Source organism: Chionomys nivalis, chromosome 1, assembly GCF_950005125.1.
Source record: "Chionomys nivalis chromosome 1, mChiNiv1.1, whole genome shotgun sequence".
Taxonomy (NCBI): domain Eukaryota; kingdom Metazoa; phylum Chordata; class Mammalia; order Rodentia; family Cricetidae; genus Chionomys; species Chionomys nivalis.
Window position 1 is genome coordinate 199,053,431 of NC_080086.1, and position 22,556 is coordinate 199,075,986.

At 43.1% G+C, this 22,556-nt stretch overlaps 1 protein-coding gene across 1 annotated transcript in view; it reads left to right on the forward strand.

Annotated features, from left to right (window-relative positions):
- Positions 1 to 22,556, forward strand: part of Cdk6 (cyclin dependent kinase 6) — a 177,186-nt gene that overhangs the window by 119,832 nt on the left and 34,798 nt on the right. The window contains exon 4 of the mRNA XM_057771599.1: positions 10,442 to 10,551. Within this exon, the coding sequence (XP_057627582.1) occupies positions 10,442 to 10,551 (110 nt within the window). The remainder of the gene's footprint in view (positions 1 to 10,441; positions 10,552 to 22,556) is intronic.

Genomic DNA, 22,556 nt, shown 5'->3' on the forward strand with positions numbered 1-22,556 from the left:
CATAATTTTATTGTTGGGATCACCATGACATGAGGAACTGTGTTTAAGGGTTGTAGCATCAGGAAGGCTGAGAACTGCTGCTCTAGAGGCCAAGTGTTAAGGACTGGTTGGTCCCCAGGGTGGGGTTACTGGAAAGCTGTGGAACTTTCAAAGGCAGGTGTTGAGGTTATTGGAGGCCTGGTCCCGGGAATGATTGTGGGACCTCATCCCCCTTCTAGCTCTTGCCCGTTTCCTCACATGAGCAGTTCCCTGCTGCATGGGTGTCTGCTCTGACCCAAAGGAGTAGGGCCTGCCTGTCATGGTCTAGACTCGTCAAAACTGTGAGCCAAATAAACCTCTTCTCTTATAACTTGATTATCTCAGACAGTGTGTTGGAGTAACAGAAAGCAAAACCTAAGTATTGGGGATATGAAAGTAAGTAATGTCATTAGAGCATTTGATTCTGTGGGGTAACAGGTGGAATAGATTCTTGTGGTCACACCGCATATCAGAGAGTATAGAGCAGGGAACTGCTACTTCTTTCAGAATGTTCCAGAAGACTCTTAGGGTGTCACTAGACCCTACTTCTACTTCTGCCACTTATGAGTGTCCCCTGTGTATCAAGTATCCACAGTGATCGTTTAAGACAATGTTTCATCCCCTGGAGGATAAACAGTCCTCTGTATTCTTCACGTTTCCTTAGACACCACAGTAAACACGTCTTCAACCACCTGCTGTAAGGATAAAGAAACTACCTGCCGCAGGTTTCTAGAAAGAGCAGCGTTCTTTGAAATGTTTGTAAATGCGAAAGCCTTTTCTTTGAATTGGCACTGAGGTCAAAGCCAAGCTTAGCATGAGCATGGACGGGTACTTTTCCTTTCCTGCAGTGTTTGCATGCAGCAACCACAGTGCCCTAAGCACAGAGTGGCTCAGCTCCCCGTCTAGGTGAGAAACCTACCACTGCCTTTCATGTTCACACATGTCTCTCTCCCGGGAGCGGATGTACCTAGAAACAGTGTGTGAAGGCGTTGGTATTTGTGTGGTTCTTCCTAGAAACTGAGACAGGTTCGAGAGAAGCGTTGCGGCCCACCAGCAGTATGGATTCATGTGTTCTAATTATCTATCAATGCATTTCTTCTCTGTGATCCTTTCTTCCTCTGTGCTCACAGAAGATAAGTGTTTGTTTTAAGCAGCTTTCAAATCAGATAGTAAATTCACACTGTTACCATGATATCCATGAAGTTATACTATGTTCTGGAAAGTCATTAAGCCTAAAGATTTGGTTAATAGGGGCGGGGTTAGGCCAAAAATTACATTATAAACTAGTAGGCAGTGCTAGCCAGGCTCCCAAGCTGAATTTTCCTTTGCCTGTTTCTACAGCCCCATGTTGTCAGGTCTGTAAATGGGTGAGGAGTGAGTTTGAGGACGGTCCTGACTGGAGGAACTGGTTAGCAACTTTATTTGCAGAGGTAGAAGAATGGAAAAGGAGAACAAGGTTGGGAGGAAGGACAGTGATGCAGCAAAGGACCAACAGAAGCATGCCCACCATTCCAGCCTTCTGACCTTGCGCAGGGCATAGCACAGAGCATTGTGGGTAAGCAGTCCTTCCCTCCCCTCTATCCAGGATCCAGCCATAGCACTGATGTCCCAACTGGTGACCAATCAGTGAGAACCTCTCAGACACCATTACCATAGGAGAACATCTTCTAGTCAGCTTGTAACCTACATTGCTCTAGAAATGTTGATATTTTAAAAAAAAAAAAAAAAAAAAAAAAAAAAGCATTGTTTTAAAGTGATAACTCAATAAAAGGCCTGAAAGAAAACATCTGAGCCAGACATGGTGGTGCATGCCAGTGATCCCAGCACTCTGGAGACAGGGCAGGAGGATCACCTCAAGTTCCAGGCTAGCCTGGTCTATGTAGAAAGTTCTAGGCTAGCCAGGGCTATATACTCAAGATCTTGCCTCAAGGGAAAAAAATCAAAGTAGGTCTGAGACTAGAACTTAGTGGTGCAGTGCTTATACGTGTGCGAGGCCCGAGTTCAGTTCCCAGAAGCCATCGGTCCTCCCCCACGGGAATGAACTATGAAGTCAACCATTGCACAGCAAGAATTCACCTGAGTGGAGATCCAAGACCTGCTTCAGACCTGACCCTGCCACTCAACCAGCTCCTTGTCATGGACTTCCTCTGTCTACCTGCTCTTACCTGTGGCTGGAAGTGGTCAGTGCTGCTTGCCCACAACCTTAAACTGAAGATATGTCCAACGCCAAACTTTATACGTCCGCCATGTTTCACATAGGCTTTCCTTCCCCCTTTCCCTAGCTCTGTCTTTACCTCAGATAAGATTTAAAAAAAAACAAAAACAACCTAAGCCTCAGAGAAAAGGTCATAAACTCCCACAGTAGGTCCATCCTGATGTTCAACAGTTCTTCCTGTCTGTCTGGGATTCCTCGCGCTGCAGTCTCGGTCTCCCTGTCTCGGATTCCTCGCGCTGCAGTCTTTGTTCTTCTCTGTTTTGTCCTATGCTTTCATTTGCAGTTTTAATAAAGTCAGATGAACAGCACGGGACATCCTAATCTTCAAAAGTATGTTTCCTTTATTTCTTTCCTTTGACATTTGACACAAAATACTTAGAGCTGTCTCTGCGTGAGTCTGTTTCTGGCAACTCAGGTTAATTGGAACGTCCAGGCCCGGTTTTCTCTTTCTGTGTACACTTCTCTGGCATGCAGGAGATGGGAGACCGATGGGATCAAGTGCTGTGCAATGAACTTGGTGGCTCCTTCAGTCAAGGATCTCCAGCTCCTTCCCATGTAAGGAAGGCGATGACCATGGAGTTGAAGGATGTTGGAGAATGTGTACCTGGGCTTTGTCTGCAAACTGTGCTGCGTTTCCCTCCTCAATCCCACTGGTCACAGAGCTTGCTGGAACTCATGAGGGGTTTCGTATACAGCCTGTGTAAAGATGAGCACAGTGCATGGGGGTCAGTAGGCCCTGACGGCATAGGCATTTGTTTCCATAACAAAATAAATCATGCTTTTTATTTCTCTTTGAAGCCTGCATAATTATTTGGTCTCCCAAAGCATACAGATTTCCTTAAGAGTTAAAACAACTTTTCAGAGCAAGTGATGAACTCTGCAGCCTGCCATATTCTGAGTTCGGATTAATTTTCATTTCTACTTATCTGGAAAGGTTGAAGGAATACCTACAAATATTTGCTTGTTTTCTATGGTGAAGGCAGAGAGCAATCCAGTGGTGATAGTTTATTGTCAAAATCAAAGCTATGCTATATCATATGTTTGCAAAGAGGATGAATTTGTTGCTTGAAATATAATAGACACTTAGCAAGTTGTGACTGTTTTAAGTTTCACAAGTTCAAGATGAAATTTAAACAATACAGCTTGAAGAATAGCTTGAGCCTGTCAGGCATTTTAGAACTTAATTTACAAGAATAAAGTGACCCTGGTACTTTATTAAAAAGCCATCTGATGATTAAATATAGTGTTGCTGGACTCTCAGCCTGGGTATGAGGACACAGCCCAGCTCCACACCCCGTGGCTTTCCTGGCTTCTCTTTCCTAATACTGAAACCTTCCATTCTGTTCTCTGCTACTCAAGCACTCGTTAGGACAGACATGCACTTTATATCTGCTGTGTGTATTACACTGCATAGTGCTGGGTTTGAACCAGTCTACCTGGCTCTCTACTCTCAAGGTGCTGATTCAGGTTTGTTAAGCTATAAAGATACAGTGAAACAGATACAGTATGGTAAGAGCTGGGATCCCTTATGTTAGGGGATAGACTAGGCAAGGTGGGGTTCACAACAATTAAGAATGCAGTTGAGAGTTGGACCCTGTAGAGGGACATCTAAGCATTATCTAAAGGCTGAAAGGCATGAAACAAGATGCACATTTGAAGAACCTCAAAGTTTCTGGGTAAGTTGATCATGGAGTTCATCAGAGAACCTGGTGTTTTAGTTTGGGATTAGGTTACTGTTGCTGCAATAAAACACCATGGCTAAAAGCAACTTGGGGAAGACAGTTCCATATGACAGTTCATCTCCAAAGGCAGTGAGGGCAGGAACCTGGAGACAGGAGCTGATGCAGACGCCATGAAGAGGTGGTGCTTACTGGTTTGTTCAGCCTTACAGAATTTCTTACAGAATCCAAGACCCCTACCCAGGGCTGTCACCACCCAAGTGGGTTGGCAGCCCCCCATGACCAATTCAGAAGATGTCCTACAGGCCAGACTAGAGCGTGATCTTGTGAGGTATCTTCTCGTTTGTGTTTCCTCCTCAGATGCCTCTAGCTTGCTTCAGATTGATGTAAAATTGCCCGGCACACCGTGATAGGGAGTAATTTTTCTTGTGAAAAGAAAGGATAAAAGTAGAGGAACAAGTACAAGATGAAAGGCGGTGCGGGCACATTGAATTTGAAGTTTTTTTGGAGGGAATAAATGGTGATGTCCAGGATACATTTATCACCATAGGTGTGGTCCTCTGCAGAGTCCTGGTACAGCATGGATTTGAGGCTCTCCTTGTTGAGAGTAAGACCTCCTAAAAGAGCAGTCACTGAAGGAGGAGAAAGCAGGAGGAACTCTGAGCCTGGTATTCCATACATAACACCCTGCAGCGCCTCTTACCTGCAGTTGCTCTTCTGCCAAATCATTTTACTGTGTATTTTGTGGAGGCCATAATGTCCCTTGCTAACGTGGTGTTTTTTTTAGAGAGAGAGTGCATGACGAACTTACCTGAAGTTTTCTTTGATCTAGGTATAAGGCTTGCTCTTTGGAACGAAACCTTGGGCAACCTATACTTAAACACAAATAATAAAATTGGGAACTTATATAAATAAAGACTTGGGCAGAGAACCTTTGGTGCCCTGTAGAATTCAGACCTGCAGAGTTTCAGATCTAGAGGATCCCACACAAGCAAAGGCCAGTTGGTCGGAAGTCATCATATCTAATGGGAACCGTGGACCCCACAGCATCCAGGTAGCCATGGTGCTGAAGAACAGTCTTCCAGTTGGTAACGGATATGTCAAAACAGAGGTGAGAAAAAAAACCACCGGCACTCCATGCTCCAGGTCTGAACTCCTACCAAGACTTCCCGTGGCCAAACCCAATAAGGAACTAAGGCATATGGCAGATAGATAGGACCACCTCCAGGGCAGAGATCATCCAAACAGTCAAAGGGAAGGTCTCCAACCAGTCATTCACCAGGGCCTCTCTACCAACTGTGGCCACCCAGCATGAAGCCCATTGCCATTGCCACAGGTGAAGGTGAAGTGACTGTTAGGTAGAATATTGAATGGGAGCAGTTGACTCTGACACACTGGCCTTGGCTCTACTTTGTCTTACAGTGTTACTGAACTGGTTCAAAAAATGTGAATAGAGATCAAAGCCCTTTAAACAGATATATTGACTTATGTAAATATCCTTGAACTTCCCGTCAGCCCCCGCCCCACTACCAAATCCACTCTGCACCTCTAAGAGGCTGTTAATACATGTAATGATTATAATAAACACGGTGTTTGCTTTGGTCCAGCCAGCCCCAGCCAGACTCTGCCAGTAGTTCCTATTGTTACTTTTGCTTGCTGGAAAACTGCAGTGTTACCTTTGGTAGCAACCTTTGTCACAGATTTCTCAGCTTTGATTCTTACTCATTGAGATCATTGCTTCCCATGACAGTGCGTTCAGATTAAGACTCAGCACTGTACATTGGCTTTTAAGGATATTTAGAACTATTGACTGTAGAGAACTAAAATTTAATGGTATGTTTGGGAATTGTCTTTATTTCATGTAGTAAAATCACAAAACGTTTTTTTTGGTACATTTCACTCTTTATAATGCTTTTGAATTAGTAATTAATGCTTTTCTGCTTGTACAGACTTAAACTGGTTGTACATGAGGTAGTTTTCCATCAGAATTTTCCACAGACAGAAATAAAATAATTCCTAATAAAAACAAATTTGTATTTGCTGCCAGAAAAATGTGTTTACTCCATTCTCAAAGACTTAAACTAGATTTGTTGGCAATAAAATATTTTAAATTGTGCAGAATTTCAGGTTTTAAAATCATAGCAACTTAATATGAAAATAGAAGGGTTCTGAGTTAGACAGTATAGAATAGTCATATAAAATAAGATGTTGATGCTAGAGAGGAAGAGAATGCTACATAAACCAGAGGATGACTTTTTAGAAAATCTATTATAAAAAGTGATGCTTTGCTGCGTTTAACTGTAGGTGCTGGGACTCTTGGGACTATTAGTCTACTTGAGAATTAAGTAGAAGGGTTAATCTTAAGAACTCAATTTCTCTTCCACAAAAATACAACCCAAATCAATGCATCTTTAGATAAATATGTTCAAGTAGGGTGTGAAGGTAATCTAATTCCTCTAACTTCTGCTTGGTGATGATTTGTACAGAGACTAAGCAAACCTCCGCTTGAGGGAAGTCGAAGAGTTTGAACTCTTTCCAGTTGAGTCTAGCTCTTACGTCCCTGCGTTCATTATGCGGATGTCAGCAATCTTTCTCTCAAGTCATGGTGCAAGGAAATAATTTTACACCAATGGCAGCTGCATTTCTAGAGTTCACAGACTTACCTAAAAAAATACCTCACAATTAAATGTTTCAAAATAAATTCAAAACCATGTCCACTAGTGGTTTAATTTCAGCCTGCCTTTACCTGTTGGTTCGTGGGTGTTTGGAAGTAAAGGTTCTCCGTGAGATTTCCAGGAGGATACAGATCATCAGATTACCTTTGCCCGGAATCCCAGCCCTTCTCAGTTGAATGTTTGAGGCCAGGCTCCTCAACCATCTGGAATTCCCAGTTCTGAGCTCTGAAGGGCAGCTTGCTTGCTAACCACACTGCCTCCCACTCAGCTCCCTGTGCGCATGCTCGTCTGTGTGTGGCTACCCAGGCTCTGTGACAGACACCCACTCAAGCTTGATGCCCCTGCCATACAGACACTCTTTCTAGGCACACTATATCCACACCATAACATTTTAACAAAAACCAGAACCTGTTGCAACAGAACTCAGAATTAGTCTCTCAGCACTGTTCATGGATATCTTTTCTGTGTGAGCAGGATTACGAGATGAAAACAATCCCATTCTTTTTTGAAAGATAAATAATGCTCTCCTAGCAGTCATTACTCTGGCATAAACATCCTTAGGAATGGCTGTTTGTTAGTAATATAAATATTTCCGAGAATGCTGGATCGGGAACGTGTACTGTTCATTTTATAAATGTTGCCTTACTATCTTTTCGAAGAGTTGTGACCATTTGCAGTTTAAAGCTTTCAATATATTGTTCTGCTAATTTCTACAAATCATCCCCATCCCACCCCAGTACGATTTCCTTGAGCTATCTCATTTCTCCCCCCCCCTCACACACACACACGCACTACTCCCCCCCATCTTTGGTGGTTTGTATTTCTTATAGATTGACTTTGCTTGCTGCTTTTCAGCTGTATTATTTTCTTTTTGATTAATAAAAGCCCCTTAAGCAGTATGATGCTAAATCCTACCCAACTCCCCTGTGGGTATGTCAAACCCTGTAAGTCAGTCTCTTTCTGGACTTAATTTGGTGTTTTTGTCTCGGTCACCTTCTGGTTTATTTCTTTGGGCCAAGAGTTGGTTTTCTCCCCAACATCATTGTGTTTTCTTATTTTTCATATTAATATTACCTTTATCACACAGTGTTTCCACATTGTTGTGATTTGTCATGCATTTGTTTGTTTTATGTTCTTCAACAGCAATATGTATTATTTTTCATTGTACAGCCTTTATATTTTTAATTTCTGTTTTACCTTATTTTATTGCTGAACGAATGTGTTGTTTTATTTACATTTTACAACTGAATTAAGTAGGACTTGTATATTAGTCTATGTGTATCATCTGAATTCTCATTCCTTTACTAATATTGTATCACCGTAGATAATATTTGCCCAAAATGTAAGGCCAAATGTTTATGAAATATAAACGTTTAGAAAGTTTAGGGGGAGAGACTAGAGGGGGCAGTGACAAGGCTCAGACCTCCTTTAGAACTGGACAGTTACGGAAAAGTGCAAGCATTTACAGACATACAGTCTTATTGGTAAAGGTTGTACTTAATGCAGAATGCTCTTTCACGGCCCACAGAACAACAGCAGCGAGCAGGTGTGGTCATAAAGAAAATAAAATTAAAGCCAACGAAATAGGAATTGGACAGATTACAGTCTCTGGTAATAAATAAAGTAACTCAGCCATTAAAATAATATGACTAGACTCTTGGCAGACCTGATAGATGTCAAAAGAGAAAATATAAGGGATGTACACACAAAATAGTTCAGCCAACAAGCAATGAAGGCAAGGACAGTGAGAAATACTGTGTGCAGATTTAAGACAATACATTGTAAAATTAGAAGGAAGAGTTTATAGGGAAATCTTTGATCCTAATCAAACCAACTCGTGAAGAGGGTGAAGCACGAGCGACCCATTCACCAAGAAGAAATTTAATTTACACAATTGCAAAGACACAGAGCTCTGTTGGAGGCAGCAGTGAATATAGGGTGCTGGTGGCATGAGATTGGGCCTTGTGGGACAAACAGAACTCCCACACGTGGAGAGGGGAGAGGAAAAGCTTCTGGACCTGAGAAAGCAGAGAGAACAGATGTGTGCCAGCAAGAGCTGTAGGCGTTAGTTGGACTGCTGGTGTTCAAACCCCACTAAGCATTTCCTCGATGTTGAGATAAGAGCCCTCAATCGGTGAGGTAGCAGAATGTCTGGACACCTTCATTTCTCTCAAAGTTCTACAGATGGCTCCATTCACTGTCAAGGTTGAAAACAATGATGCAGTCTAACATTTGATTAGAGTATCAAGGATGTCAAGGCACCATGAAGATGCCATAAAAGAAACATATTAAAGCCAGGTGACAACCAAGACAGTTGGTCTTCCTTCAGTTTGTATTTTGTTTTTATTGCTATTAAATTATCATAATTCTTCCATGTTTTTGTTATTATTTTAAGATAGGGTCTCAACTGTGTAGCCTAGGCTAGTTTTAAAACTCATGATTCCCCTGCCTCAGCCTCCCAGGTGCGCCACCATGTCTGTTATGACTGTCATACAGTCTCCTCCATTAGCTATCAGCCAAGTGGGTGAATTCGAGGCAAAGCCTATGGGATGAAGAGGTTAGAGAACTGTCAGTGTTGCTGTATGCTCACCCCCAAGAGTTAAAGCAACACCATTTTGTTATTGCTCATACTCTTGTAAGCTGACTGGACTCACCTCAGTAGTCTTTAGTCATCTGGGGGACAAACTGGTCTCAGTTGTCCAATATGGATGGCTCACATAGGTCTCAGCTGAGAACCTAGCAGCGACTGATTGTCAAAGCATCTCTGTGAACTTTTCACAGAATCACTGCTGGGTCCCGAGAGGAAGCGTCTCAAGAGCAAACCCTTGAAAGAGCCCAGGCTGAAAACTACCTTATGAACTAGACTTGATAGCTTCAGACAGCACTGCCATGTTCTGTGGGTAAAGCAACTCACATTCATTGAAAGCTGAGTAAACTTACGTACAAGGAGAGAAGGAAACGATGGGAGACATTTTTAGCGACTTGCACACACCAGCTAACACAAGATCAAAGCCCATGAAGCCAGTATATCAGGCAATCTAGATAGTAACACAGACAAAACAATGAGGATAAGGGGATCTGAATTATGTAAAATGTGTATTAAAGTGTGTGAGAGATATTGATGGAGTATCTAACAGTAAAGAGGACATCCTCATCTTAGACATCTGTTGAGTGCCTGCCTTTCCTCTCCAGAGCAGAGAAGCATTTGACCCCTAGACACAGGCAAACCTGAGGCCTTAACCTGGTGTTCTGAGCATTCCAGCTGTGCTTCTCTCGTTTCCTGTTGAATGGACTCTTGGGATCGCAGCTCCATCCTTGAAGTGACTTCTCTATCTTGGGTGCACATACTTGGGTTTTCCTCGGTTTTGCTTGCTGAAAGAGCAGTAGGGAAGTTTGTTTGGATTCCCCATGGTGCTGTAATACGACCAGTTTTGACTTGGCCTGGGATGCTCTGTGCACTTCAGGGTCATCCTCCAGCAACCACTGGAGTCTCTTCGTTTTCTAACAACAGTGACTTGGGAATTGAGCCGTTGTTGTTTTCCATGTGTTATTTTGAAGTCTCAAGTGGGGGAGTTTTGCGATAAGAGTTTTGGCTTTGTTTTATTTTTTACTTACTTTCTGAAACTTGTGTTATTTGCCATTCCTCGTCCCATTGAAGACAGTCTGAAATGGAAGCCCAGGGTGCGGGGTGACGCAATTTCCTGGCCTGTGAGCACGGCCTATGCACTTTTGTCTTTGCCATGCTGTTACCATGATGTATAATGACCTGAATCTTGTCCGTGAGCCACGCAGGGTTGGCATGTAATCCGACAGCTAGCTTCCTCATTCATGCTCGGATCCCTTCGCTGTTACAGGTTGTTACACTGTGGTACCGAGCCCCAGAAGTCTTGCTCCAGTCCAGCTACGCCACGCCCGTGGATCTCTGGAGTGTCGGCTGCATATTTGCAGAGATGTTTCGCAGAAAGTAAGAACTCCATTTCTTTTTTGAACCATCAGTCTTTAAGTGGCAACATGGCATTTCCATCTCAGTGAGATCACGATTGTTCCCACCTATGGGGATCTAATGCTCAGACAGGATTTTGTGTGTTCTGTGTTCTGGGTGTTCACCACACACTGGAGATGTTGTCAGCCCTGGTGAGGGAGCTACATGATGTCCGGGGCCACCCTGCATGTGGAAGTAGTAGTTCACTTGATTTTTGGGTCACAGAAAAGAAGCAAACAGTATAGTAAAGTTCTCTCAGAGAGCTAACCCTGATCTATCCCTTTCTATTTTTGTTTTCCTCACAAAAGGTGAGTGCGGAAGTTGAAGTATATTCCCACTGAGAAGGTTCAGAATGTAGCTCTGCGTAGCTTCTTTTCTGAGGAAAGACGTGGTCAGCCATTGTGGCTTGCTTTTTCTTATACCCAGAGGAAGTGTGTGCGGTGAGCTTTGTAAAGCTTCTAGACTCCAGCAAAATTCACTGTCATTCACAGGACAATCGGATTGTGCCAAAGACACACTTGAGAGTACAAAGAATGTTTCATGCTAGCCTGCTGTGTGTTGAGGACATTGCCAAAATTTCTCCATAGTGTTTCCTTTTACTGATCCTTTATGTAAGAAGAAACTATGAATGAATGGCAGCTAAGAAGTAGCAAGGATATGAATTGAAAGGAAGTCTAGTAAATTCTAATCTAATAATGTTTAGGAGGGGGCAGGAAAAATAAAAATTAGCCATCAACTAAACTGCAGTGACAACCAACCCGGCTAATAAGTAGGGCTTGGTATGGTTGAGGAAGAAGGGCTTGTGTATACTGCATGTGCGTGAAGACCAGACGTGTACCTCGGTGTCATCCACAGTTTTTTGAGGCAGCTGTCTCATTGGGTTAGCTGGTTAAGAAGCTAGGTTGGCTGGCCTCGGGGGTCCAACCTGTTCTCTCCTCACCAGCGCTGAGATTACACGTTCATTTGTCATGCCTGGCTTTTTATATTGGCACTAGAGGTGCCCGTGCTGCTAGGCAGGCACTTTACCAGCTAGGCTGTCTTCGCCCTTCAGTAGGTTGTTTTGGGAAGGGTGGTCCCTGCCGCACTTCATCATTACTTGGGATTTTCTTAGAAATGGGAATTCTTAGGATCCATCCTACATCTACGGAGTTGGTATTCTGGGGCTAGGTTCTACCTCTCTGTGTTTTGGCAAACCCTGCACTTGATCCCAATAAGAACCAGGCTAACTAAGAACCACGAGATCGGATGATGGTGTTACCAGGAATAGGCAGTACTTAATAATGTGTCTCTCCAGAACTCCCTTGAGGCTCTGATTCATTACTGAATTGGGCCAGGAATCCTGTTTTTGAAATGTGCCCAGATGATTCTTTAATCCAACAAGAGTGGAGCATTTTAGGTTAAAAGCCAGAGATGGGATTAAGGCCCAGAAGTAGAGTATGGTGAGAGTTAGGACAGGTGTCCCAGGCTATCCAGGGGATAACTTAATACTAAAGAGTCTATTTTAAAAAAAAATGCTGATTGGAATTGTATTTGTGATTCTAGAATTTTCCTCAAGTGTAAAAGTGGGGTCCCTATTTGGGGGGGTGGAGAGGGCAGTTGTTTTTCCATAGTTAGCCATGACTGATTATTTTAAAAATCTATTTTTGAAGATGCTTTAATAAAAGATAAAGCTTAAGATATTAGAATTGAGCATCCATTAGTAAGATATTGGCTATATTTTTTAAGTCTTGAGTGTTTACCCACCTTTGGAACAGTTCAATCCCAAGTTGAACATATTTCCACCTAAGTCATTATAGTGTGAATTGATAATTAGATTCTCAGCCTAGCTTGAGGGCTCTTGAATAATTCGGAACATACATGGAACAGTATATTGCTGGTTCATCAAATACCTTTTCCTAGGGGAAATTTTCCTTCTGTATTCCAATCCAGCATGACAAGAACAGCAGTCTTCCCGCCTCAGAATTAGGACTGAGAAAGGAGACTCAAGAAAAAGCTCACTGGTGCTAGTGCCAATCTTCTACTGCACTTTCCTGGGAGAGTCAGATACTGGGGAGAGACCCGTTGGCTCCTCCGAGTATGGGCATGGGAAGTACCCTTTCTCCTAATGGCACACATAAAGGTTGAGGGAGAAATAAGTGATTGAAGGAGGAAACAGTAGCAGGAACTGGGTCGGGTCCTAAAGATAGCAGAGCAGATCTAGACCAAACAGCTAACCTTCCTAGGATCCCTTGCTTGGTTGGCCCTGCTGGTTGGCCTTGCACATGGATGTAGGCTTTGATCTTTGTTTCTGCTCAGTTCACATTGCTATCCGTGTAATTTTACCCAGATGTCTGGACATGGCCCAGTACTCTATCATCAGCAGGATCCTGCTGGACTCCTGACGCTGTGTACATCCTGTTGAGAATTCAAAAGCCCAGGATCCCGAAAGCATACTCATCGATTACTGTAGGGTAATCTATTTTGTGTTTCTACTTGTTGCAGAGGCAGTAATTTCTACATCTTATTATCTTTATTACTGCCATTGTTGTTTGCTACACCCTTATAGAAGTTTTACTCTCATTTACTTAGGCTTTTTACTGCCCTAAATCAGCTTACTTTTTTATTTAGCCTCACAGTAAACAAGAATATATAAAGCTATAGCTTTGGTAAATTGGTCATTTGTCTGATAGACATTAGAATTTATATAAATACCAAGATCATTAGAAATCAGTTCATGTCTACCCTCTCTAAAATGACCTCACATGTCACCAGCTGAGAGTGTTCAATGTCAAAACGCTGTAATACAACTCCTCCACGAGGAAAGGATGACCGTCATAAGTCCTAGTGAAGGGTGTGTGATGATGGCACATCGATAAGCAGAGCTGGCTTAGGAAGGATGAGGTGTTGTGGGAAGAATTCTCAGTGAAAGTCTGAAAGTCACATCCTAGTTATTTATATATATATATCTTTAAGGAGTAATCGTTTTTGCATAGCAAAACTTGCCATCTTTATAACCTGGGGAGAAGAAAATAAACCAAGGGAATTAGTTAAACACCCGTGTTCTGACAAGCCCAGGACCTTCACATACATTATCTCACCAGGCCTCATTCCGAGGCCCATTACGCAGAGGGTAGAGATGTGAACTCTTTTCAAATAGAGTGAATAACTTATTCAGGAATACCAGCTATTACATGGCAGAGCCAGGTTAGAATAAAAGCCTACCTGACACTGTAGCATTGATTTTTTGCTGTTATGTTTTTGTTCCTGACATTACTAAACATACAAAGCCTGTATTTTTTTCTAGAGTATTTTATCTATTATTAAAAGAGAACAGCAATGATATTTTTGAGGTGAAAAAGCAGATCACACAGTCAATGTCCTTGCTTTCTGGTCTCCATAACACTGGAAAGATTGATTGATTATCATTAACATTATCAAGAGATGCATGTTTTCTATTCTAAAATTGATACCTAGAAAATACAAGCTCAATAAAGAAGTCTTAGAACAGCAAGTTAAATGCCATTTGTCACTATCTGAGTAGTTTAATAACTGCCTGCACTGGCCCACAGAAGCATTCTACAAAATGGATTAGAGCTAGATTTTTCTTAATCCTCCTTCTCTGGTTCTTTGTAAGTGACCCATCTTAAAATGTCACATTGAGTTGCTTTTTACACTGAAACAGTTGGGAATGTGGTCAGCAGTGGAAATGATGGGAGGGTTATTGGGAGACAAGGGGAGATGGGGTGCCATTTAACTCTGTAGTGAAATAAGTTAGTTATTTCAGCTCTCCACTATCTGTTGGTTGCCTTGTGGTCTTAACTAGAACTGTTAGTTTATGGTTTGAAAGTTACAGGGTTTTCCAGGTTAAAGTAAAGTCATAAAAAGAGAATGCATGTTACAAAAGAATATATGCTACTGATTCTTTGAATATGGAGATTGTGGCGAACAGATAATGATTCTTAGAAATACTCGGTTGTCAGCTGATCCTTAGCTACAAAATGCCAAATTCCATCAAGAAGAATATAACAAATACAGTCACTGTTAGCAGGAAACAAACAAGACTTCATGGTTTTATGGCCCCTCGTCTGGTGGCCTCTCTGAACCTGTCACTGATCTCTGTGAAGTAAGTGCCCGGGAGCAGAAGCTAGCTGTCTTCTGTGACTCAATGACCAGTGAGAAAAATGTCGAAAACATTACTGAGTGCCTTGCCAGTCTTCCATCGCTTGCTTTGTTGGTGGGTCCCCATCTCTGACTACATTTTTAGTGGCATCAAGGAAATGAAGTACTTAACTCACTGCCGTAAATGCCTAAGCCTCAGGAGGTGAGAAAACCTGTCACCTCAGGCTGAGGCGACGTGTAAACAAGTGTGCAGGGCTGGACTTTCTGACACCCCTCTCCTTGGTCTTCTTTTAAAGAATCACCTGAATGCGTTGTCTTGGGTAAGGAAATACCCAAGATGGAACCCAGATGAAAGGGCTCGGTCTTGGCAGAGTGATGGATATATCCAGAGAGTTCTTTCTGGGGCAAGAAGATACTCTCACAGTATGCTTATCGTGACACGCCACTGGATCTGGCCCTGCAGACTGTTTCACGGCTCTCCAGTCTCCCAAACCTCTTCTGGCTCTGTCTGTGGTCTTGTCCACAGCTGGGACTTTATCTTCCTGTCTTCAGCTGTCCTGTTGCCACGCTATCCTCTCTTCCTTCTCATATTCCCGTCTCTGTTCTCAGCAGCCAGCACCTCCGTTCTGGCTCTTTCTACTTTTGTTAATCTTTCCACTCTGAGTCTCAGAATCCTTTTTCTGCAACAGATCTGCTACCCTAGACTTTTCCTCTGGTGCCATTGTGAGGTCAGCTTTTCCTGTGTGTGTATGTACGTTCCCTGTCCCCTCTGAGAACCTACTGCTCTGGTAGTGATTGTGCCAGTCTCAACGTATTTGTGCTTTCGCTTTCGTACTCCCAACTCCAAGTCTTAATTGTATCAACCAGAGAATTTTAGCCTGGAGCCACACTACAGAGCAAGAAAGAACACCACTTACAGCTGTGGCGTCACATGCTGAGAGGCAGAACAATGTAAAGGTCCAGTTGGCTCAACCCAGTCGCTCAGCTTTTATTTTCTGTTTCCACCAACCAGCAGTAAGCATTCAGAGACTCTTGAGATGAATTTTGGATTTTCATAATTTCTCAGAGAGATGTCTCTGAAGGAGCATCCTCTAGAGTAGTGCTTCTCTACCTCCCTAACACTCACCTTTAACACAGTTCCTCATGCTGGGGTGATTTTCCTTGCCACTTCATGACTGCAATCTTGGTACTGTTATGAATAGTAGTATAAATATTTTTGGAGATAGAGCTTTACCAGGGGTTCACAACCCATAGCTTGAGACCTACTGGTCTAAATTGTCCATGATTAGAAAGAAATTTCTGCCTACAGACATAAATAAGGGCAACTCAAGCCCATAAGCTTGCTCAGTGCCTACTAGCTAGCTCTTGATAGGCATGTCCAGTCTCCTCTAGTCCCCTTCCCTTGGCAGACCAGCCCTGCGCTAGGGTTCCCTTCACTTCTGTCTGTTGGTACTCATGACCCCGCTGACCCCCACACTCCTGGCTGTGCATTCTGTCTCACCTCAGTTTGTGGAGATAAATGCAGCTATCCAAGGACGTCCCTTCTCTCCCTTCCTCTCAGCACAGTAACTGCTTTCTGCTTCTCTCTTGCTTCTGTCAAGGCAAATCCCTAGAACTGTGTTCTTGGCATTTCATTTGTGACCTTCTTCTGGTTTAGTAGAGGCTCCGTCTACCAGCTCTCAAGTCCCCATCCTGTAAATGATCTTGCTTCTACTTTGTCCTTCCCTTCATGGACAAACTTCTTTCAAGAATACACATACATAAAGCAACCACTTCTTCACCACTGGCTCACCCTTTAGTCCTTTCCAGTAAAAAAAAAAAATGATAGGAACCAGCAAGATGGCTCAGTCAATAAAGGCATTTGGCTTGCAAACCTGAATTTGATCCTCAGAAAACCAAATCCACAAAGTTGTCCTCTGATCTAAGCATGTGAGTCTCTCTACACACATCCCTATGTACAATAACAATGGATAAATTGATGGTTTGTAAAGTGATGGGTAATGTTTAGGTTACTTTCTGTGAGTCACCTGCTGCATCCAATGGTTTCAACTGCAGTTTCGTGCAAATCTCTGAATAGCTTCATGGTGTTCCGCTGCCACCTTGCTTTAAAGGTGCAGCTTTGAGGCCAGCAAGGTTAAGTCGTGCAGAGCACCACAGCCAAACTCATCAGTGATGAGAAGAGGTTCTGAACCTAGTCATATCTGCTGCAAAGACCCTCTGACACCTCGCTGCATCCAGGGACTTGCTTGGTGTACAGCTTGACACCTGCAGGCTCTGGTTGTCTCCCCTCTTGTTCTGTGCAACCTGCCTGGCTGCCTGATGGTGACGAGCACATTCCTGCCTGCCCTGTCTCCGTCTCTTCATCAGCCTCTTTTCATCTGCCATGTCATAAAGCTACACTTTAAAATGTAGATGAAGATGACCCTCAGGTGGACTCCAGCACCATGAAAACCCTGATGGCCACATCTGCCACCCTCCCGAAGTACCTCTTCCTTAGTGGCCTCTCAGACCTGCCTCTTCTCCCTTTGTTCTGGTGAAATGCACATCTGCCACAGGGGTCCTCAGAGTCACCTCCGATCCGTCTTCATCTTTCTTCGTCCATGTTCTGTGGATTGCCTACGCTGGGTCTCGGGCCTCACCCCTCCAACACCAACTCTGTCTCCCTGACGTAGGTCTTTTTTAACAGTCACTATCTGGGACAGTCACTTGTCAAGCCTGCTTCTCACCAACTTGTGTCTGTGATGAATCCATACTCCTATAAATCACATATTCACAAAACTTAACCCAACTAATGTAGAATTATTGGGCTTCAAGACATTTTTTAAAAAGTTCCTATTTCATATGGGCCTTGTCAAGATTTCATTATTCGGCCTTACAATGTGTCTCAAGATTTTCCTACCTAGAGACCTCTGTTTTTGGAGTTGGAGAGATGGTTTGGTGGGTAAAAACTCTTGCTGCCCTTGCTGTGGACTCGGGTTCAGTTCCCAACACCCACATGGTGACTCCCAACTGTTCATAATCCCGCCTGGGATATCCCATGTCCTCTTCTGGTACTAGGCATACACATGATATATACATAATATTAAAGTATTTTTTTAAATATTATAAATCCCGGCCCTTCTGTTCCTAGCACCCACCTGCCTTCCTCCATCTTCCGCAGAAGTACCAAGAGCTGCCTCCTTCGGGAGGCATCCACTGAAGTTTGCCTCTTACTCCAACAGTCCTGTCTGCAGCTGTCTTACTGAACTTTTCTCTTCCATGTTCTTCCTGAATACACTGGTCTTCCGCCGTAGGTGCAATAGGAAATCGGGGTCACAGAATTCTTTCATAGGACCAAAATTCCCAATGTGTGTTCCAGCCCTTCCAGTTTTGTGACTGAGGGAAAGCCATCGACCTCTAGACCCTAATGTCTTCTAGAGTTTGCTGTGCCTCCGAGTCCTCAGATACTGCCTGCGTAGTCCCTCGCTTTCCTCGTTCTGACTGTAGTGGGCTTCTGAAATCTTAGTGTATGTAATGTCCACAGTTAACACCATCATACTTTGCCTCTGTGGAAACACATCTTGGGCATCAATTCACATTTATAAGCTGGTGTTTATCAACACCAGCAGATCGGCCCCCAATGTGGTCTCTTTAAACAGTGCTTACACCTTGGGAGCATCATTGTCCGTGATCTTGCTCCATGCACCACTTTCAGAAACAAGAGCTGTCAAGGGAAGGGTTGAGTTAGTAGATCTAGATAGCAGGTTGCTGTGTTTCTTAAAGAACAGCTTGGTTGTAAAATGCCAAGTGGCTCTGAAGAATAAAGTAGGAGTTTTCTTTCTTATATCAACCCCAGGGTAACCCCCTGAGCATACTTTCCTATCTTTTTTTTATTATAAATTTAGAAGTGTGTGTACATATGGCTATTAAAAATATAGACATACTTTTCTGTAAACAAAGAAATGGTTGCACACTAAGCCAATCAAAAGCTTGCTGTCTATTTAGTTCACGACTTGGCTATAATTTTAAAAAGAAGTTAACAATAATGTCCCTTTGATAAACAAGAAAAGTTTGTTTGCTCCCTTGTTTGGAGCACTATTGTAAACAATGTTGCTGTGAAATAGAAATGGGGGGCTTATTTTTATAGAACATTTATCCAAGTATTTCTGTATGATGAATTCCAGAAGCAAAATTACAGGGTCAGATAACACACATTTAAAACGTCTGCTATATAAACCAAATTTTCCTCAAAAGGCTTAAAGTCTGTTTTGATTGAGATTTCTGAACGTTAGTAAAGATTATCTTAGAGCTGGGGTGTAGCTCAACAGTAGATGACCTGGCCCAGCACAGGTGATGTCTGTGAGGCTCTTGCTTGGTTCAATCCTCAATTTCCCCAGAAGGATATAGATTGTGAAGAATGAAACAAAGTGGGAATGCTGTGGAATCTTTGGTTACCTCATCTACCCAAAACAATTCCAACTGAAAACGTAAATATGGTAACTTCTTATGAAGCCTTTATAAAGCCTGGTGATGCATGAGAGAGCTGTGACATTCACTGTGAGTTTCCTTTTTAATCAGTTGGGCAATGGAAGGGAAGGAATCTTCCTTTCTGCCAATTTAAAAAAAAAAATGTAGGTAAATCCCAACAGATCCTCAGAGGGTTTTTTGCGGCCCAGGGCAGTCCTGAAACAGTCCCAGAACGTTACAGTGTCTGCTTGGAGAACTGTGGGTGGACTCCGATCACCTCCCTTCCTTGGTAGTCCCAGGTGATGTCCTTACTTGCAGTTCTGATTTGTAGGTCTGTACTGTACAGTGACTCTAGCCTCCATCAGCCACTCCTAGATAGGAAAAAGCTCAGACTCAGTCTCAAACCTCAAGGCTGAGGTTGGATAAAAATAATTAATTTGAAGCAAGGAGGCACCCACTCTTAATTATAAAATACTTGCAGAGAAAGTGAACATTGGGTGCATGGAAGTCAGTTTTACCTTTAGTGGATGGCAAAAATCTCATCTTCTCTAATAGATGAACAGAGGATGCTTCATAATGATAGAAACCAAAAATTTTCTGTGCCAAGTGATGTTCGCTGCACCATGTTGAATCTGGCCTTGGCAACTCCTTCAAAGCAAGATGTATTGGTTGTTTCATAACATTCACGCAAATTTCCTAGACAAGATAATGAAGGGGAGTAAATCAACTAATCTTAGATGAATATTAAGGTCATTGAGATATGCCCACATAGTGTCCTTTACATGGTGCTAAAGTTACAGCAGATGTTGAAGTGTGCCAAAAGATAGGTAGTGCTAACAATCGGGCGCTGCACCGGGCAGCTGCTGTGTTCTTTGTCTGGCACTCAGGGTTTTCTGGGTACATATTCTTTCTGCCTCCAGTCTGGCCTTCCCCTAAAACGGCAGAGGTGGCATTTAACAACTCCAGTCAGCCGAGAATCATTGGGCATTTTCTTATAAATACTAGCGCTTCCTTTCCTCCCTCCCTTCACCTTTTCTCCTTTTCCTCATCCCTCGCCTTCCTCTTTCTGTCCCTCCTCCTTTTTCATCAGCTCCTCCTCTCTCATCTTCTTATTTTAACCAGCACAATCCCACACCCCTGCCTTCTCTAATAGTGCATGATGGTTTCAGGGTGTGTGTGTGTGTGTGTGTGTGTGTGTGTGTGTGTGTGTCTTGCACCAGTTTCCTTTGGAAATTTAAGCAAACCGATCTAATAAGATTAAGAGCTGTTGCCTATTTAAGTGTGCATTCGTGCAACACACATGCATACAACAAATGGTGGCCTGAATTTGTTGTGTGTGTGGTCCTGTCCCTGCTGAGAGGTCCATGGTACTGTGAACTTAACTCCACCCCCTGAAATAAAGAGGTCAGAGGAAGTGAGGGTTATCTGCAGGTGAAAGCAGATGTAAGAGCAATAGTATTCCAAACATGGAAGATTTCTAAAATATAATAACGCCTCAGAAAGCAGGAAATGTGAGTTCAAAAACATTATATCTGCACTGACTACAAAGATCTTGGATGGATAAATTGCTTCTCTTAGAATGGGGAAAGAGAAAAGTAAAATGTAGAGTGTCATTTGCGAGTCTACAATTCCACGTTTGTATGTTTTGCAAGAAAAGTGAAACAGCCTGGCAGAGCAATGGAAAGACTTCACAGGAACACAAGACTGGCTCTGCACCTAGCCTAGCGCGCCCACCACTCCTGAGTTGTGGCTCTCGTCGCATGAAGCTCTGCTTTTATGGGTGCCTGGTTTTTAGGGCACCGGCCCTGGCAGTACCCAGTCAAGCTCTCCAGGGTCTGGTTGACCAAAACGACCTTCTTCTCCTTGATGTAGAGTCCCGGCATCTTAGAAAAGGGGAAGAGGAAAGTAAAAGAAAACAAGTACAACTTTGGGAAGACTACTAACAAGACAAAGCGAACTTTCCAGAGATTCAAAGGAAAGAAAGCTCAGAAAATTGTAATTATTCAGAAAAATAATCAAAAGAAAATTGCTAAAAATCAATAAAGTAGCACAAAAACTGCCAGACAACTTTCTGTAAGACAGAAGCTAAAGCCACATGGATCGCACATTCTCTATTTGTGCAGAGCTGAAAAGAGGTGAAGAAGATGTGGAATTGTAAGGAAGCCAACTGCTGTGACCAAGTGTGCCGGGGTGATGAGTAGAATCAGTGTGACAGGAGATAGGGTCACAGCACTAACAACCAAGGGTTTCAAACGGTGACATAATGGCAGATATGAAGTAGGAACCTGGACGAGCTGATGATCATGATGTAGCAATCAAAACTATCAACAAAGAAACAGTTCCCAACCTGAAAAAAGGCTTGGATATGCAGAGAAGTCTGCGCTGTGTGGGGATGATCACCGACTCTAACCGTGAGTGTGGAAAACACAGTTCAAATCAACTAGAAAATCGGCTTTCAGAACTTATAATTTCAGTTCTGGGTGGGCTTCAGAGCTGGATTATTGCAGAAGCTGCCACTCGTGCCTGTCTTGGCATTTTCAGAGGCTGTCTGCACTCAGAGCTGAGTAGATGCGGTCGTACAAGACTCACATCTGCCCACCAGAATGCCTGGATAGTGGACTCAATCTTCTGTCTAAACATCAGTCTCGAGATTCATCCTCAGGACTGTTTGTGACTTCTATCTATGCTTAACCTGCTGACCAAGACAGACGTGGAATGTGAAGTTTAAGGATTACACAGTTCCTTTTATAAGATAAAGAAGGAAATGATTACAAGGGACACAACCGATGGAATTCACTTCAGAGACCAACACAGCCCGTCCAGGGAAGAAAAGTGCTAACAAGGATCAAATAAATTCATTTCAAAGTTTTACAAGAAAAGATGTTAAAAGCCCAAGCTGGCCTCTCTTTCGTTTCTCTTTAGTTCTCTTTTGTTTAGCCAGCAGCCAGTTGAGACTAAAGAAATCTTCATGTGTTTGTGGAGGCAAAAGGAAAATCTGTAGCTGAAGGCAACTGCGTTGTCTTAAATGTGGGAAGGCAGCAGGAAGTTTCACATTCTTGAGGGTTCCACAACTGTGTGTTTGTTGGTTAAATATCAACTGGAGGGCTGGTGAGGTGACTCAGCCAATAAAAGCTCTTGTTGCCAAGCCTGCTGACCTGAGTTCAAACCTCACAACACACTGTAGGAAGGAGAGGGCCAGCAGGCGGAAAGTGGTCTTCTGTCTTCCGTGTGTGTGCCTTCCCAACCTACACAAAGAGTAAAAAAATGAATGTAAACCTTTCAAGTATTAGTTGGACGTATTTGAGATAGCTGAGGGGAGTGGCAAGACTAGAGCTTGGAAATACAATGGCGTGGTGTGATGGATGTAAGGTGAGCCTGTCCCCTGACCAGGCACTCACCTCTCCCCCAACGCTATGGGGAGAATCAGGACTCCAGCAGACCTC